Source organism: Solea senegalensis, linkage group LG3 (assembly GCF_019176455.1).
Source record: "Solea senegalensis isolate Sse05_10M linkage group LG3, IFAPA_SoseM_1, whole genome shotgun sequence".
Classification (NCBI taxonomy): Eukaryota; Metazoa; Chordata; class Actinopteri; order Pleuronectiformes; family Soleidae; genus Solea; species Solea senegalensis.
This window is the reverse complement of record NC_058023.1, coordinates 14,760,981-14,779,187: the sequence shown is the minus strand read 5'-3', so window position 1 is coordinate 14,779,187 and position 18,207 is coordinate 14,760,981. Positions and strand designations below refer to the sequence as shown.

Here is an 18,207-nt window from a genome sequence, read left to right as displayed (position 1 = left end):
CCTTTAAAGTGCGGCCGCTGTGGCTGTCAGCTCCATGCCCTCTCTGTCTCTGCGGAGGTTTGGCTGAAGACGAAGAAGAGCATGGGCACAGGGGATTACATCTGCGTGACGGTGCGTGGTGGTGCACCTTGGGGATTCACCCTGCGAGAGGGAGAGGGTGACACCTACAGACCTTTCTTAATTTCCCAGGTATGTCTGTCTGTCTGTCTGTCTGTCTGTCTGTTTATCTATCTATCTATCTATCTATCTATCTATCTATCTATCTATCAATCTATCCATCTATCTATCTATCTATCTATCTATCTATCTATCTATCCATCCATCTATCTCTCTAACTAATCATTTTAGATGAAGCAAAAGTGATTATTATCATCTGAGATGATAAATGTGTTATCAATGCTCTGTACTGGCGATCATGTCAATTCTCCAGTTTGCATTTCAAATGCCATATATGTACATGCTTTCAGTTTTGGGTTCTGTTGAGTCATTTACTGGAGGAAAAAACAATCTTAAATTGAAGAGTTCCCACTGGGAGAATATTTACTTGGAGCATGCAGTGCATGTCTCTCTGCATTTTTGTGTGCGTGTGCTGTGTTTTGGTGCGAGATTCCTTGGGACCCTTATATGGTCAAGGCCAAGAGAGAGAGTGTGAAGCTGAGGCCAGTGTGATCTGTTATCACTCACAAAGATTACAGCAAGGAGGCTTTTTTCGGTCGAATAAGCAGCCCGAGGAGTGAGATGGGTGCGTGTGTCATGTAGGAATACTTAACTTCACCTAAACAAATATATGACTAAAGAACATGCAGCAAGGAGGTTATAGGCAAATGTAGGTTATGTTGTATTGATGCCTCAGTTTCATGGCATTTGTTTAAACAGATAGTGTGGTAATAAACCTCATATTTAACAGCCAGAGTTCATCTGCACTCTGGGGTTAAGGCTGCTCTTGTCAAGGTACATTTACATACATGGTATAAGAGGTCATGTAGTGCTGGTTGATAATATAGTTAATGGTATTAATCATCTGTTGCATGCATAGTTTCCTTGTGAACTCATCACTTTTGCCTGTCTTATACCACAAGCAATAACGTGACTGCTATCAAGCCTCTTTGCTGATTTTGCATTTTGCATACATACTGTCCATAATGCCATCAGAACTACTCGATTGGCACATTAATAATCTACTATTACAGTGAATTAGCTTTTGCATAAATGCCAAAAAATAGCTTTTCTTCCAGGACTAAACTAAAGTGATCCTTCTTTTACCTTCCTCACAGTGTGATGCACAAAGAATGTAGCCAGTTTTGTGGTGACGTACTGCTTGTGTGCAATGAGATAGGTAAAAACCAGGTGCCTTTTATTTTGAAGAGCAGGGGAGACTCTATATATGGCATAGTCGAGCATGTTAGCAAGCACTCAATCTGCCCCATTGCTCATCTGCTTGTCCTCCAAGTAGTGAGGATGTAAATGTTTGCATTCCTGTGACATCAAAGCTCCAGCTGAAAGCAACGATAGATCATTTTATTGGCATTCACCTAATGTCTTACAAACAACTGAAACTGCAATTCTGGCACAATTGTGCATGTGTCGCCTTAGATTTGCATTTGTGATATCTCATATAAGCTAAAAAACAAACATCTGAGCAATTCTGTTATCATTATAGTGAGTTGCTTATTTTAGAACACATGCACAAAAACATATATCTCCCATGTTTTCCATAAGTTTTTATATGGACAAAATAACTTGTGCAGTTTTTCTCAAACTAATTCTCACAAATCCATGACCATATGACAAGCCTGTTCATTTTTTGTTTTGTTTTGTAGATCGACATAACCCGTACTAAATGCCTTGCCAAAAAGTTGCTGCATCAGTGAGGTTTAGTGAGCAGTACAAAATCCCCCCACACACACACATGCACATTTACATCCAGTGTCTGTTTAAACTTTAATATTCTCTTGAAACTTTATTGTCTCACTTCAAATATTAAAAAAAGTGACGTTTAAAGTGGTCTAGCCCCAAATGTGTGTTTCATCAGAATCCTGTAAACACACAAGTGTTTTGCCTGTTAAAGTGAGATAGCTACATACAGTATGAAGCGTATATGCCTTAGTCTAGCCCATCTGAGGGTTTTAGTCCACCTCATCTGGAAGGGATAACCCTAAACATACCTCCAAACTCCTCTTGAGGGGAAAACAGTAAGTTAAAGTAAAAAGTGCACTCTAAAGCTGGAATTTTTCCTGCTCCTGACAAGTGGTTCTTAAAAAGCTTCTGCTGAATCTGAATCTGCTGGAAATAAACTGTTTTGTTCCCTGAGAAAAGGTGATTGTTGAGTTCACAGACAGGCAGTATAGTGTACAGGCATGGGGTATCCACTCTTAAAAGGTTCACTCCTTATAAGGGAAGCTGTGTTTTCCTTCTTAGTTGGAGTCAGGGCCTGAGTACAAAGTTGATGAGGTCACTTTTTCTTTTTTTTCTTTTTTTTTAAAGACACAGAAACACAACATTTTATGAGTCTGGGCCCAAAAATACAGTGCACCAATACACCTTTAAAAAAAACATGGAACAATCCACATCAGACCTATGGTAACAATGTTACACACTCTTTTTTATGTATTAGCAAAGAGTACAAAGATTCTGTAATGTAATTTGTATTAATCATAAACAGATGTTCAGAAATAGAAGTTGTTTTAATCATCCCAACCTGAACAGGAGACATTTTGGCCTCCTAATTACTAAAATATGTCATCTTGGTATGTGTAATGTCAACATGCATCAGATCAGTAATGGAAGACTGAATGGCAAAACAAATGCAATAGTAATGCAAGTCTGTAAAGTTTCTAACTTTGGGGACTTGCTGCCGCACCAGGAAATTAAATGAACTAATGCAATCACATTCCATGAGGAGTCCTTTTTACCTGAATTATTTTGCCCTTTGCAGAGTAGAGAAGGCTCTTGTAGCTGATGTTTCAGCTCTAACAGTGCACCATAGGAACCTTATTAAGCTGCCAAGCAATCAGCAAAATGCCATTGCCTCATTCATTCAGTGCAGTTTCCCTGGAGTAAACAAAGTGCTCCACAGAGTTTTTTGGCTTTGTCTTTTTCTGCAAAACAGCCACATCCTGGTCCTGAGAGGGAGCAGATGATGACTGGGCTAGTTTTTCCCCCTCACGTCATCTAAGCAAATTGAGGCCATTTCTCCAACAGCTTTATATTAGGATGATGGAGCGGGTAGTGGGCTGCAGTGTTTCCTGCTGTGAATGCTCCCTTGCCATTGTAGTGTAAGGCCAAGGTAGACTTTTAAGTGAGTAATGAGATTGTAAAAAAGAAAGAAAATTGTTTAAATTCATTCATGTTTCTCCCCCTCACCTGAAGGCACAGGTGATTATTATAGAAACACAATGATACTGTATGTACTATCCATTTGATATATTAAATAAGGTCACCTGGTCTGTGACCCAAATATCTTTAGTTGTTTTCTTTAGTAACGTATAAGTGTAGCTGTATTTTGTCAGAAACCTCAGTGCTGTCAGTAATTCTCAGCATAATAACACATTGACAGCATATTGCTTTTATAGGAGCCTTTGAATAAACACAACTTCAGTAATTCTTTAAAAAACTCGCATTTAATCAGTTTAATGTGTGGCCCTCTAGAGTGAAAATATTCTGCTCCTAACAAACAGAGAATACAAGAGTGAATAATAATAATAAAACAATCACCCCCACGTGGTGTAAGTGTTACCTGTAAAGCAGCTGGAAAATATTAGCCTCATATGTAAAAAACTAATTACTTAAAGCTGTAAAGGCCAGGAACTGCCGGGAGCTACAGTCCTGTATTTCCTGTGATTTTCCGTTATGCTTAAGCCTATTAAACAGATAATTTGAAAATGGGGGACCCTGGAGAACACAGGAATAATTGCTGTCCAATTGTGACCCCTTGTAATGTAAATTCAGATCACCAGCGCAGTGCTATTGTTGAAAAGCACTTTAATAGTGAGAAACAGTGAGCACTGTTTGTGTTCTCCTCTCATCTAACACATAGAGTGGAATTCATTTGTTTTTCTTTCCTGCCCAACTACTTCAAACTGGGTTTCTCAGTTTAAGACCAGCTGGACTGAAACACAAGGTGGTGTTCACCTCCTTTGCACGTCTGTCTGTGTGCCCTTGTGCTGAGGGCAGATGCGTCAACAAATGTCTCCCCTCCTTTTTTGGAGCACGAATGGTTGCTGTGGCATTCCAGACAAAGCATCGTCTCTGTTGTGAGTCCCCATAGACACAGACAGGTTTGCCATATAGGGCCTGTTTGCATACTCTTAACTCTTAAAATCTCAGAGATGGAGTCAAAGCAGGTCTTACCTAAAAGTGTCCAGCTCAATAAAGTAAACTCATAAAATATGTTTGTATAATAGTCTGACCTGGTAGTTGCTTAGAATGGGCTGGCTTATTTTTGAGATTAATGTGTGCGATTAAATTTTAAGTTTATCTGGATGCAAAAATGTGCACTAGTGTTTTGCATTTACAAACAGCAACCAAATCATCTTTATATGTTTGGTTATAAACTGCAGTGTCTTCTGCATGGATTCCCCTCGCTGTCCTCCAGCAGTTAGACATGCAGTATGTGTGCATCGCCATCTACTGACAAGATAATTTCACTGCAAGTTGAGTGCATATCCTTTTCTCGGCTTATTGCAAAAGGACAGCAGCCAGGATTTGGGTCAAATTTCAAAATGTGAAACATATTCATAAAAGTATTGCTGTGGAATTATTGCATTGTTTAATTAAATGAAACAATAACAACCTGTTTTATTTGGGTTTTCCAAAAAAGAAAGTACACTATAGTAAAATAAATAATTTCTAATTTACAGTACAAATGTGTGCTTTGTTTTACATTTTCTTAGATATTGTTAAAAAAAAGAAAGTTGAATTGAAGTTTCTAATTGCCTGTCAAGATTTACAGCCCGTGTGGTTTCTGCCTGTCAGGGGCAAAAGTCTGTGTAACATCAACACAAGAAACCAAGGAGACTGTTTTGGTTTTGTGATGGTGTGATTCAAATAGAAGAGAGTAGCAACTGCACATTCACATGATGGACGGCAGAGCAGCTTCTTCAGTGTCATCTTAGGCTAAACTGACTCTCATCTATCATAGACATTACTGTGTACATTGCTCACTTCTTTCACATGAATTAATGGAATGGTGAAGTTTTTCTCATATTGTATAGCATAGTAAACATACCAAAAGCTGTTCATTTGCATTATTTGAAAAATATTTTTATGCTATAGGCTATGCTATATTTCTGCTAATTGCATGGAATTGAACTCAGCTTTTATCTCCCTTGCCTGTATGAGTGGCCTTTTGTGTAAAGTTTATGGGGTGTTTCTCCTTATTAAATCCTTTTGTTAATGAACCATTTCATAGAACTCAGGAACCAATTAGAAGAGAACACAGCTATCAATCGTTAGCTTAATTGTGCAAATAGGTGCCCTTTAAATGGATCTAAGCAGAGCTGGCCTACAGCTACAATATTGTTAAAACACAATCTGCACATTTATCATTGTCCATCTAGCAATGTCTCTTTCATTTACCAAGTAGTGTTAACATTCGTGTGTTCCCACATTTTCCAAAAATATTTATAAAATAATAGCCCAGTCAAAATTGTTTTCATATATTTTACTTCCAGTCATTTTGTATTTGCACTAAGCATACATTACTGTTTAAACGTTGCTGAGGTACGTTTGTCTTTGCTTTTTCAAAACAGAATGGATTTGTGTTGCTGACGCATAAAGATGTTTCTGTATGACAAGATGATGTACTGTATATTGACTTCCTGTGAACTGTAGTACTGTTGTCGCTGTTCTGCAAGGCAGTTAAGGGAATATTTCCACATGGTCCGCCAGTTTAAGAACATTATCTGAGGGAGATTTGCATTTTAAGGTCACTTGCTGCTGTGGAAACATTAACTGATGCTTCTCTGTTGCCGTGTGTTACGTTAAAATTAATGGTCTAGCACACTAATCACAATGCCATCTACAGGTAGAGGAAGGTGGCCATGCTTTCTTGGCTGGAGTGCAGGAAGGTGATGAGGTGGTGTCACTCAATGGAGAGCCGTGTGCTGATCTCTCCCTTTTACGAGCCTTTGCCCTCATTGACACATCAATTGACTGCCTGCAGCTTCTTCTCAAAAGGTACGTCCACACACCAACCAAGCACTAAATTCTAAAGAAAATGTATGGAGTGCAGAAAAAAATCTGAGCACACCGTGTTTGAAAATGTTTTTATGTTCATAAACAGGGTATCATGACAAATGGGCCATGCAATTGGTCCTTGGTGTTTGCAACAGTAGTAGAAAAGTCATTACCGCACCACTGGATTAGCATTTAGATAGCATGTTGTTTTGTTTGTTTTATGACTTGCGTCATATTGCATAGTCCAGTGATCCACTGACGATCATACTGTTGGTGTCTATACAGTATGTTTGCGTGTATGACTTATTGTGTGTATCAGTCGTGCTGACCTTCCAACTGGCTTGGCCAAGGTGTCACAGTGTCTGATTGACGTGCAGCTGCTCAGCCATTACTCAGTGGGCACTATACTGGTGTGTTTGACAGAGTGACATCTCTTCTAATATTGCTGCATGTGCCCACATTTAAACAGCAGGGGGGCTTTAATAGATTATGGGCACAATACAAGGTGTTTATTAAAATGATTTCAGTGGCAGCCTTGATATGACTCTTTCACAGTTGCACAAAATATTTAGTCACTGATGTTTAATTGAACTCACTTCAATAATGGCATTTGCAAATTATAACGCTGGGACATTTATACTTTACTGACCTTTACAGTTAATATTAGAGTTATTGCCATAACTTCAGCAGTGGCAGACAGGCTAAATTGCATTGCAATACTTTTGCGCACTGGCAAATACAAGGCAGTGTGTTTTAATGATTAAAAACCTTTTGTTTTAAATGAACAGATTTGTATTCAAGGATCATTTCAGTTAAGGAATTAAGATTTCAATTTGCTTCAATTACTGACTGTTCCTCTCTCTATCATTCTCTGACAGATTCTGCCCCATGTCTAGCAGAGACCTTGAATCAGAAGAAACCTACTGTAGTGAGAGAGAGTCTTCAGGTGATGGTTTAGCGAGCACCACCCTCCACATTATATCTCCAAAGCACAGGTCCCAAAGCCCAACAGAACTCTACATATCTGCGTCACAAGATGAGGCCCACTATGGGGAGATGGACAGCATTATGACATTACCAAGGGGACCCCATCAGCTTTGCACCCAGCTACATGCTCCGCCACCTGACCAGAGAGGTCGAGAATCTGATTTTAAGGAAAATGAAGAACAGCGCTGCTTCTCCCCTGGAGAAATGGTCGAACTCCAGGTATCCCTGTCTGAGCAAAGGTTGGATGACACGAGCTGTACCTCTCTCGGGAGTGCTCATGGGATCGAGGGGGAATTATCAAACAGAGAGGCTGTTGAGACTCACTCTATACCACTCTCTGGCAGAGAGCCACTTGGCCAGCATGGGGTGGTGCTCAGCCACCCTTCGATGCTGGGGCAGGTGGAGGTCATTTTGCAGCAGCCGTCAGCATCAGGAGCAGGGAGGGGCATCCTGAGTGTGGGTGGCCCCAGGGTCAGTGGAAGTGTTGGATCCCAAAGTGAAGGAGAAGAAGGAGGAGGGCCCAATGAGGGACTTCCTGGGTCTTTTACGGTTTCATTTGGAATTCCCACAGGAGAGGCAACACCAGCAGTAGAAGAGCACTCTGATTCTGAAGGGGATCAAGACAAACCTAACAAGCATCGGGCAAGGCACTCTAGTAAGTTCACATGGACCATTTACATTTGCATCATGTATAATATCTTGGTGTGCATTCTTCTGAGTGTAAGACTTATTATTTGAGGGATATTTTGCATGCTAGTAGGTCACTGAATAAATTATTCAACAACATATGTGCATTCAAATGCATGCTAGTCCTCAGTGTGTACCCCTCAAAATAGGATGTCTTTCATTGCAGTTGGAGGAGGGTGCTCATTCCTGTGAATGGAAGAAAATACATCTGAATTACAACACAGTGGTGGTGGGGTACAGCGGGCAAATAGGACTGTGACTGTCAACACTGGCTTAATTTATTAATAAGGGCAAGAGATATAAGGAAGTTGAATTGATTTTATTTGAGATAAACATCTTCAACAATTCATTTGAGGAGGCTTGAGGATGAATATGGATACTGAGGCATTCCTTTGAGCTGTGTAGAAGACATAAATATAACACCAGCAGGCTGATGATGCCTGCAGAAGTGGCCCTTTGACAGACACTAGCATATGTTCCCCTCTCCCGTTACCTGATCCTTTCAAACTGAGTGCTTTAACTGAGCTAAAAAAGTGAGTCCATTGCTCACTCCCGCTGTCTCCTCCGCCTTCAGGTTAGTCTTGCAGCAATACAGAACAGTAAAACTATTTCTTATTTTATTACAGTGCTCCATTGCTAGATTATTTTAGAAACTGTTTATTGTGTGGCGTTTGTTGAAATGGTCTAAGATCAGTGTTTGGAGAGGCTTTCAGTTCACAGTTGACCCTGGTGAATTTATTGCATAGAGGCTATCTTTAATGTTTCACTCTATTCCTGACTGCTTTATGGGGATTAATATTCCAATATAATGCACTGCATTTTCTGTGGACAAATGAGGATATTAGACATGGGTCAACAGACTATAACTGGGTTATTAAGTGGTTGATGATTTATGCACAGTTAAATTTGCTTATTTGGATTAATAGGGAAAGAACATAGCATTGGGTGGATATAATAATAATAATGTCAAATGTACAATTTCTCATATAATCGAATCATTTAATTGCTTATAGTTTGTATTAGGTTATTATTGTGGCTGGATCAATTGAACCATAGAACAAAATGCATTAATGATTTGCTGGCATTTCTACTTCTTCATCTGTTGTATTGTTCACAGGCTGTCTTGTTTGTTTAAGTAAATATATACATATATACATACATATATATGTATGTATATATATGTATACATAAACATACTATACTATACTAGTTTATTTTATTTTAGAATGTTTTTTGATGGTCTTAGTTCTAAATTATTAAAACATACTGTTTAACTTAAATAAATCCTATCAAAGTATAGCAATTATTTAGGCTGACGTGTCAGTGACCCTTATTTCTAAACCCTGAATTATCTCTTTTCATTCTCTTTACAGGGCTCAGGCGTAGCGAGAGTTTGTCTGACAAGCAGGTGAAGGAGGCCAAGTCCAAATGTAAACGTATTGCTCTCCTTCTTACGGCTGCTCCACCCAACCCCAACAACAAGGGGGTGTTGATGTTCAAGAAACATCGGCAGAGAGCCAAAAAATTCACACTTGTGAGCTACGGCACTGGAGAGGACGAACGAGAGAACAGTGACGAAGAGGACGAAGAAAACGACGACAACGGACAAGAAACACATACTGTTGAATTTACCCTTGTGGCTCCTAAAGGGACTGAAATAGATAAGCATTTCCTCACTAATGCCCATAGTAGAGAAGGTGTGCTGACTATCAACTGGGACAAGGGTCTTCTTGAGATTGAAAGGAACCTAAACAACCAATCAGAGATGGAGTGTTTGCCTGACACCAAGGGTAAGGGTGCCCTTATGTTTGCTCAACGGCGTCAGAGGATGGATGAGATTGCTGCTGAACATGAGGAGCTTAGGCGTCATGGGATTCCCGTGGAAGGAGTGCAGGAGACTGAGAAGAAGACAGTGGAGCAATCCTACATGCAGTCAGCAACAGAGGGTCATGTATACATGGATGTAACTACACATCAGCAAAGCCAACAACAACAGTACCAGCAATATCAAGAACAACAGTACTATGAGCAACAACCAAGCTATCAACAACCTCAACAGAGCTACCAACATCAACAACAGAACTATCAACAGCAACAACAACAATATGAACAACAGTATCAGCAACAGCAGTATGAACAGCAGCATTATCAACAGCAAATGTATCAGCAGCAACAAGGATATCATCAAGAACAACAGCACATGAAGCACTATTCTACAAACATCAATGGCACAGTCCAACATCAAACCAGTGAAAGTTCTTTCACCAATCGCACTGCAAAGCCTTTCTCAGTTGGAAATGTGATGGCTTCCCCTTATTCTCCTGCAATGAGTGGGACCAATCAAGATTCTGTGGGCCAAGAGCAAATAGCATCACGTGATGAGCGCATTTCTACCCCTGCAATTCGGACTGGCGTTCTTCAGGATACAAGGAGGAAAAACACTGGCAAGCCAATGTTCACATTTAAAGATGCACCAAAAGTGTCACCTAACCCAGCATTACTGAACCTCCTCAACAGGCCTGGTAAGAAGCTGGGTTTTGAGTCAGGACCTGAGGAAGACTATCTTAGCCTTGGGGCAGAGGCTTGTAATTTCCTCCAGTCTCCATGTGTTAAACATAAGACTCCACCACCAGTGGCTCCAAAGCCTATGATAAACCCCAATTCTCCTCCTTGGTCCTCACAGATGGAAATGAACAACCAGGACACAGCTCAGCATGCTGAAAATAGTGTATCCACACCTGCTGTAGCCCCCACCACAGATGCCACCCCTGCACCAGAGCTGGAGCCAACCCCTGCACCTGCTCCTAAGCCCTCACCCCCTCCTGCTCCCCAGGAGGCTCCTGCCAGCATTACCACAGAGGAACAGCACACATGGACACTCCCAGAGGCTGAATCTCAAGAACAATCCATGCAAGTGACAGCCCAGGAGGAAAATAGTCGTATAAATTCTACTTTGCAGTCAGAGCAAGGTGCTGGGACTACCTGGGCTGTAACTCAATCACAGTCACAGCAGCCATCCACCACCTCCTGGAATCCAGCTAAAATGCAACCCCGGGAATCACCTCCAAATCAGACTCCACCACAGGAACATTGGGTAACACAACAGACTACTCAAGTGCAGCCTCATTCCTCTGCAGCTACTTGGACCCCTGCAAGTCAGCCATCCTGGAGTCAGCCTCAAGAGCAAGCACAAATCCATATTCATGGTCAGCCACACTGGGCCCAGCCTGTAGAGCAACCACAGCCTGAGCCTCCGGTTCAGTCACACCAGACCCAGCCAGTAGAGCAGCCTCAGTCAAAGCCACAGGTTCAGCCACGCTGGGCTCAGCCTGTTGAACAACCACAGAGTCAGACACAGATACAGCCCCCCTGGGCACATTCTCATGAACAGCCACGTGTGCAGCAAATGCAACTATCTTGGGGTCAGCCTCAAGAACCGGTGCAGCAACAGGCCCAAGCCCCATGGGCACAGCCATTAGGAAAACAATCTCTGCATCAACCATCATGGCAGTCACCCCAACAAAATCCACAAGAACAACCTACATGGGTTAGACAGGTTCAACCAGAATCTCAACCACAGCCACCATGGGCTCAGCAACCACAGCAACATGCTCCACAACAAGCATGGCCACAGGCCCAATCACCAGAACAACCTCAACCACCTTGGGTCTCAGCTCAGCCTCAACATTCACAGCAACGTAATGCATGGCCCCCATCACAAGCTCAACCAGAAACTCAGCCATCTTGGATGCAAGCAACACAAGCACAAGCTCAAGTGCAAACTCAGGCCAATTTGAATCCATGGGCACCAGTAACTACCCAGTCTCAATCCCAACCATCATGGACCCAGCACCCTCCAGAACAAAGTCAGAACACCATGCCGTCATGGGCCCAAGAGCAAAATCAACCACCTTGGGCTCAACGAGTTCCACCACAGTCTTCACCACAGCCAAATACAGTCTGGCCTCCAGCTCAGTCACAGCCTCAGACAATTGTGAATGCTTGGACACCAGAGTCAAAGCAAACACCCGTGCATGTTTCCACATCAATGGTTAACGATCGCCCTTCTCCAAAACCTTGGCATCCACCACAAAATCCCACACAAAACCGTACCCCACCACCTCCACCACAGCGAATGCACTCTTTTACCACTGGTCAAAGAGCTTCATCACTGATCAACCCAATGGCCACTACCTTAAACCCATCATCTGCAGGTCCAGCTTATGAGATGCCAGTTGTCAGAGGGAAAGGAGCTGAAATGTTTGCCAAGAGGCAGTCTCGTATGGAAAAGTTTGTTGTGGACTCTGAGACTGTGCAAGCAAACAAGGCAACCCGGTCGTCATCGCCAACTGCTTCCTTACCAAATGAGTGGAAGTATACCCCAAACGTACGTGCTCCACCTTCACGGGCATTTAATCCTATTCAGTCCCCTTTTTATCCCCCAGCAGCCACAAAGCAGCCCCTACTAGGTACATCTTCATCCAAAGACAAGAAAAAAGGCAAAGATAAGCAAACACCTGCCCGTAAACCCCTCAGTGTGGTAGACGTGATGAAACATCAGCCATATCAACTCAATTCATCACTCTTTACATTTGGCCCAGCAGAGGAGGCTCCCAAGCCCCCTGCACCTAAGCCCGACTGTTTGCCTTCTAACCCCCCCATTGAAAACCAACCAGCTAGTTATGAGCAAATGGCTCCCATCCAGCCAACTGGACAGTTTAATGCTCCTTACCCCCAGCAGGACTATGGGATGCCCATGCAAGTGATGATGCATGATGGTCAATACCAGCAAAACCCAGCTAATATCTATGCTCCCGATAATACTTTTCAGCAACATCCTGACAGTTTTTATCAGCAGGCATATAACCAACAGTATCAACATCCTGCCCCTCCTGCTTATCATCCCCAATCTCCTCAATCTTCCATCCCTGCCTACCAACAAGCATCACAGGTTCCCTACCAACCAGCTAGCAGCCCTCCTTACCTTGCAGCTCCCTCAGTAATCTACCAACAGCAGCCTCCCAGTAGCTATGTTGCTCCTAGTTTTCTGGTGGCTGCTAGGCCTGAATCTGCATCAGGTAGCAACACTGTCAATGCACCTAAGCCTAGGTTTACAGCTAAAAAGAGTTCAGCTCAGGTGTGGAAGCCTACAACAGTTGATAAAGAGTGAATGCTTGATTTAGGCTTAAATCACTGGTCAATACTGTTGCAATCCACTGCCAAGTGGAACATTTTGAGTTCATGAAATAGATTTTGCAGTGATTACACTTCCACCAGTATTTTTTATCCCTGAACAGAGCTTGATGGGTTTTTAGAGCTAATGTGAACAATAACACAAAAATTAAAAAGACACAAATAAGAACAGGTTGGAAGTATCTGATCAGACATAAAGAAGCCAAAATGAAGTTTTTGAATCCACCATATAGATATTTCACTATAAATGTATATATATAAAGTAAACAATCGTCATCAAAGTTAATATGACAGAATTTAAAGTGGTGGCGATAAAAGAATGTAGGGGAGTGTGATATTTACTGAGCTGAAAGAAGAAAAGGAATTCTAATGTGAAGGGGACGTGACAGTGACAACAGAAAGTTGATATTTGAAAAGGATACAATGCAAACTAAAATGCAATTAACAAAAAAAAAAAGTAAGAATAAGATTAAGTGGTGAGGAAGGGCTGTAAGGTGTAGTGATACCAAACACAAGGCTACATTTTAAATTTCATTTGTTAGTAGAAAAGTGTAGAGATTATATAACAACCATGGGGAGTTTCACGGCAAAAAAAAGCAGCACATCCATAAAAAATGTGACAATGAACAGTGACTTGTTTAAGCTTCAAATGCTTGATTGGTAAACATTTTTCTTTAATGCTTCCTCTTCAACAGGGCCTAAGTAGGTTAGTTTTATTTTAAGCTCTTTGCCAGCTGTTGCATCATGGTAGGCACTATATTTAAATGGCCTCATGAGACAGTCTGCTGAGGTCCAGGAATAGTAGGCTTAAATTTCATTGTAAGCCTTAAGGGAAAAGCTACTATTTATCTCACCCTGGTAGTATTTTTTCTGAAAACATGTAGTTTAATATAGTATATTGTCCGCTGTGTCGGCCTCACCCTTTCATTCATCTTCTCTTGCTTTTTTTTTATATGAATAGATAATAATGTGCAAAAGAAGAATTGTTAAATTAATAACTATAGCCCAAGAATGTTCACAAATATATTTTTGGTACAGGGCTGCATTTGTTATTTGTGTTCCTTTTCCTTTTCTTTCGTGTGTTTCTCTTCATAATGCACTTTCTGTATTATTCACAGTGCCATTAAAATGTCTTTTATCCTTGTTTTGCTTTCCTTCCTTTTGTCCTTTGAGCATGCTTTTCATCTATTTCTCAGCTCCCTTTTTCATGTCACTGATTTTCACAACATCCTCACCTGTGCTATGAAGAGTTATAAAGTTTAAAATAATCTTTATTACATCAGTACATTAGACTCACTTTCAAACCCACCATTTTTCCACAAGAATCAGTTTTCAAATGTTCAATGTGACACGCAGAAACAGAGATGCCACAGAGATTCGCAGATACAGAATCATCTGTATTTTTCAGGGATAGAGGCAAATGCATGAGCAGCACATTCCTGCAGAATGACTACCCGATGATGCACTTATGAAGGTTATTATTAGACTGGTGATTTTACTGAGAGAAGACCTTGCTGGCTCATTCTGGAGGTCAAGTGAGTGGACCTCTGTTGAAATGTATATCCATGTACTGTCATGCATTTTCAGAGAGAGCAGTTATTTGTGAAGTGTGTTAATTTGACAGATTTCTTCTGCTATATCTGGAGGAATTTGATTCCCACTTGTGTGGCAAAGGTAGACCATATTTGATTTAATGCATTGTAAATGGATAAAAACAATACCTTTTATGGAAACAACAGCTAAAATATTTACATGCATTATTAATTTGCAGTACATAATACAGCAACAAAACCATATCATGTGTTCTGTACTTTCGTTCACTATCTGTTTTAATCACAAAATATATGTACAGACGTTTCATATATAGATGTGAAAAATAAGAACCTATGGAATTTAAGATTTGAAATGTGAAGTAAATAAGTTGTATTGTGAAACTCCTTCAGGATAACAAAAATAGGAATTCAAATTGCCTTTATATCTACTCATCCTCTATAGTATCAATCCAGGATAACAGAGCATCAGGCATTTTATGTTCACAAGTTACCTGACTCAGCAGAGCATTTATTTCACCCTAAACCCTAAAGCTACATTTCTTTGTTTTATGTTTGCACTCTCCACTCTGCTTTTATCATTTTGTCATCTCTTTCCATCTGCTGATCCTACACAACTTTCACCAGATGATGGCAGCACTGCCTTTTCTACCTTCCCAGTGTAATATGTATTATGAATGTAGAGCCATTTTATCAAGCATTTTGCAGCTTCACCAAATCACTACATTTTAAAAATGATTGCTGTGTCTGGTGAGCTTGTGAATGCTCATAAGCTATTTTGTTCACTCTGTTTAGAGTATTTTTTTCTGGTTTGTGAAAAGTCCTTGAGTTGTTGATGTTGTAAAACTATTAGCAGCTTAACAGATTGTGCTGCTTTTTTATGTATTCATACAGTATTAGCACAGAGACTGAATCAGAGAACACCTTCAAACATGAAATACATTGATATATATTAATGTATTTTATTTTATACAATACCATACAAAAATAATAGAACAATTGACAAAAAGAACAGTTGACAAAAAACGATTGTGGTTTCCATCATTTTCCAAACTGTTCTGATTAGGATAGAGAGCCAGTCAGCCAAACAAAAATGAACAGTTACTAAAATAAACATGTCTGGATCTTTCTTCACAGGCACTTGGCAGGAGCTACTCACTTTCCCCACCAGTCAGAGTACTACCAACAGGCCAGAAGTCAGCCTCGACCTCTTCTTCCCCAAAACCTCCAACTTGGGTCTCAACTACTCCCCCAGCACGGCAGAAATCTTGGCTGGAGAAGGGCCACAAACCCCTTTCACCCTGGGAGGCTGCTTCCCGTCACCCCCTGGGCTTGGTGGATGAAGCCTTTGCTTCCCAGAATCTCTACCAAACCCTCGCCTTAGACATCTGTTTGGCAGCCCAGCGCAAAATGCTGCCTGAGCCGCCAGCAGAGTGGAAGTCCACAATGTCTTACCAAGCCCCAAAGAAAAAAGGCAGCCAGACTTGGAGCCCAAGCCAAAGCCGCAGTCAGAGGCGAGCTCCCCTGCCATCTTTCTTCTCCCCAGCAAAGACTGCTGTCTCCACTCCCACTGGTCATGCTGGTTACGGTTCCCTGCCTAGACAGTGGCAGCCTCAGCAGTCTGTGACAGAGGCCATGATGAAGGCCCCTGTGTCCTCCTCTGAGTATAAGAGGCCCTTGGGAAAGCAAACTTACAAGTCTGTGTACACTAGCAACACATGGAGCTGGAGACGGTAGGATACACTTAACCTTTGTGAGCACATGCATATATATGCAAATAAAGCGACAACTTCATCAGTTTCTAAGCAGACTATATTGTAAGTAAGTGCTGAGCAAGTAGAGTAATAGAGTATGGGGTGCCGTTTGTAAATCGGCTCATACTGAAAATAACTGCAACATTTTGTCACGTTTAGCTTCAAACGTCCATCCATTATCTACCTCTTTATCCTCCACCAGAGGGTCCTGAAATGTATTAAATAGTTATATCTAAATATTAAATGTTACACCTAAATGTTAAATCTAAATGCAAAATCTAAATCTAAATGCTAAATCTAAATCTTTTGGGTGAAACTAAATATTTGGCTAATTTGCACATTCACACAGCCATTTACCGAAAGTACCAAAATAAAAGCTTGTGGAGGTCAGGCTGTGTTTATAAAATAATAATATAAACAAATAATGAATTAAAACCACATTAGTGGGGAAATAAACACTTGAACATACATTAACGTGATAATAACTACCTAATATAACAAAAAATGTTCACTTTGGCTGAGCTGTCATGTCTCCAGCACTAACCTCCCCTCGTTCCCGCCCCCGCCCACCCCTATAGTGGTACACTCCACTGTCGGTCACTTTCTCTACGTTAGCCCGTGGACGCTCCAGCGGCCCTACTAGCCACATATCAACATGTCCGACGGCGGTCCAGCGTTTGCCGAAGATATCGTAAGGGTCGTTTTGGCGGCAATACAAAATTTTAGTAGTTCATTGTCAGTATCCGCCACAGGGCCACCACAGCACTCGGTAAGTTTGTTTTCCAACTCGCGTAGCATTGCGTTCTCATTAAGGCTAACTTAACTTGCTAAAGTTATTTTGATGCTAAAAAGTCACTTTCAAAAATTCACACCAATTATTTCAAACATTGTTATTTTCAACATGAGCCTCTTTACAAACAGCAGCCCATAATAGAGTTTTGGAAAGATTGTTGGATTTAATCTGGTTTTGATTCATTTCATGAAAAAAAAGATTCTCAGATTCAGATGAAATATTTGCATGAGACAATCATATGTAAAGATGACTAATGAAATGATGTTTGGAGACTTCAAATAGGATTGAAGCAACATTTAGGTGACGGTTGTCATGCTTGGTGAATATAAGTGCAAGTTAAGTATAGAAATTGTGACTGCAAATGGGCATGTTATGTGCTGAATTAGTGGAAGGTTTGAAGTGATTATTTAGAAAACAGCATATGTGGAGATGATGGTAATGACTGACTGTTCAGTGAACCTTTCTGAATGTACAACATTGGGTTTTTCTAAAAAAAAAAGAACAGAGTTGCCAAGAGAATAAAATCAGCAAACCTATGGTAAGTTGAAAATGACGGTGGTCTCTTGAATAGTTTTGAGCTTGTGGATTTGCTTGTCTTCCTGGTTTCATTTTCTACTGCAGATGTACTATTTATCATGTTGGTTCTTGCAGTGAATGAGCACCTTTTTTTTTGGTTTAGTTTGAATTTCAGGCCATGAATCGTGAGGATGCTGTTTTTTTTTCAGATCAGGAAATCATTTCACTCTGAAGATGCAATTAGAAGTGAATCTTAAAACTTGCAGAAAGGTTAGTGCCATAACTCAGCATGTTGTGGGAGGACGTGTTGTGATGTAAGCGCTATTAAATGAGATTCATTTACCAGGTGCATTTTAATTTGTGCATAGCATGTGGCCACTATACTCGGAGTGTCAGAGGGAAGGTGAGAAGCTCAAAATCGTTGACATCTTCACTTTTTTGTCGGCCACCGGTAAATTAAGTGATTTCCAGTCCACCTTAAAAAAGAGTGTGATGTAATACATGCAAGTGGAAATATAGTAGTAGAAATAATGAGATATCGTTAATCTAA

At 40.8% G+C, this 18,207-nt stretch overlaps 1 protein-coding gene across 2 annotated transcripts; it reads left to right on the top strand.

Moving 5' to 3' along the window:
* Positions 1-16,566, top strand: LOC122767128 (synaptopodin-2). Of its 2 annotated transcripts, XM_044022501.1 has the most exons (5): positions 1-189; positions 6,026-6,177; positions 7,056-7,819; positions 9,225-12,238; positions 15,732-16,566. In XM_044022501.1, exons 1-5 carry the CDS (start codon positions 82-84, stop codon positions 16,329-16,331), a joined length of 4,638 nt encoding a protein of 1,545 aa, XP_043878436.1. In that variant the 5' UTR covers positions 1-81; the 3' UTR covers positions 16,332-16,566. The 2 variants fall into 2 exon arrangements, with proteins under 2 accessions (XP_043878436.1, XP_043878435.1); XM_044022500.1 differs by lacking the exon at positions 15,732-16,566 and having other exon boundaries at positions 9,225-14,188.
* The last annotated feature ends 1,641 nt before the right edge of the window (positions 16,567-18,207 follow it).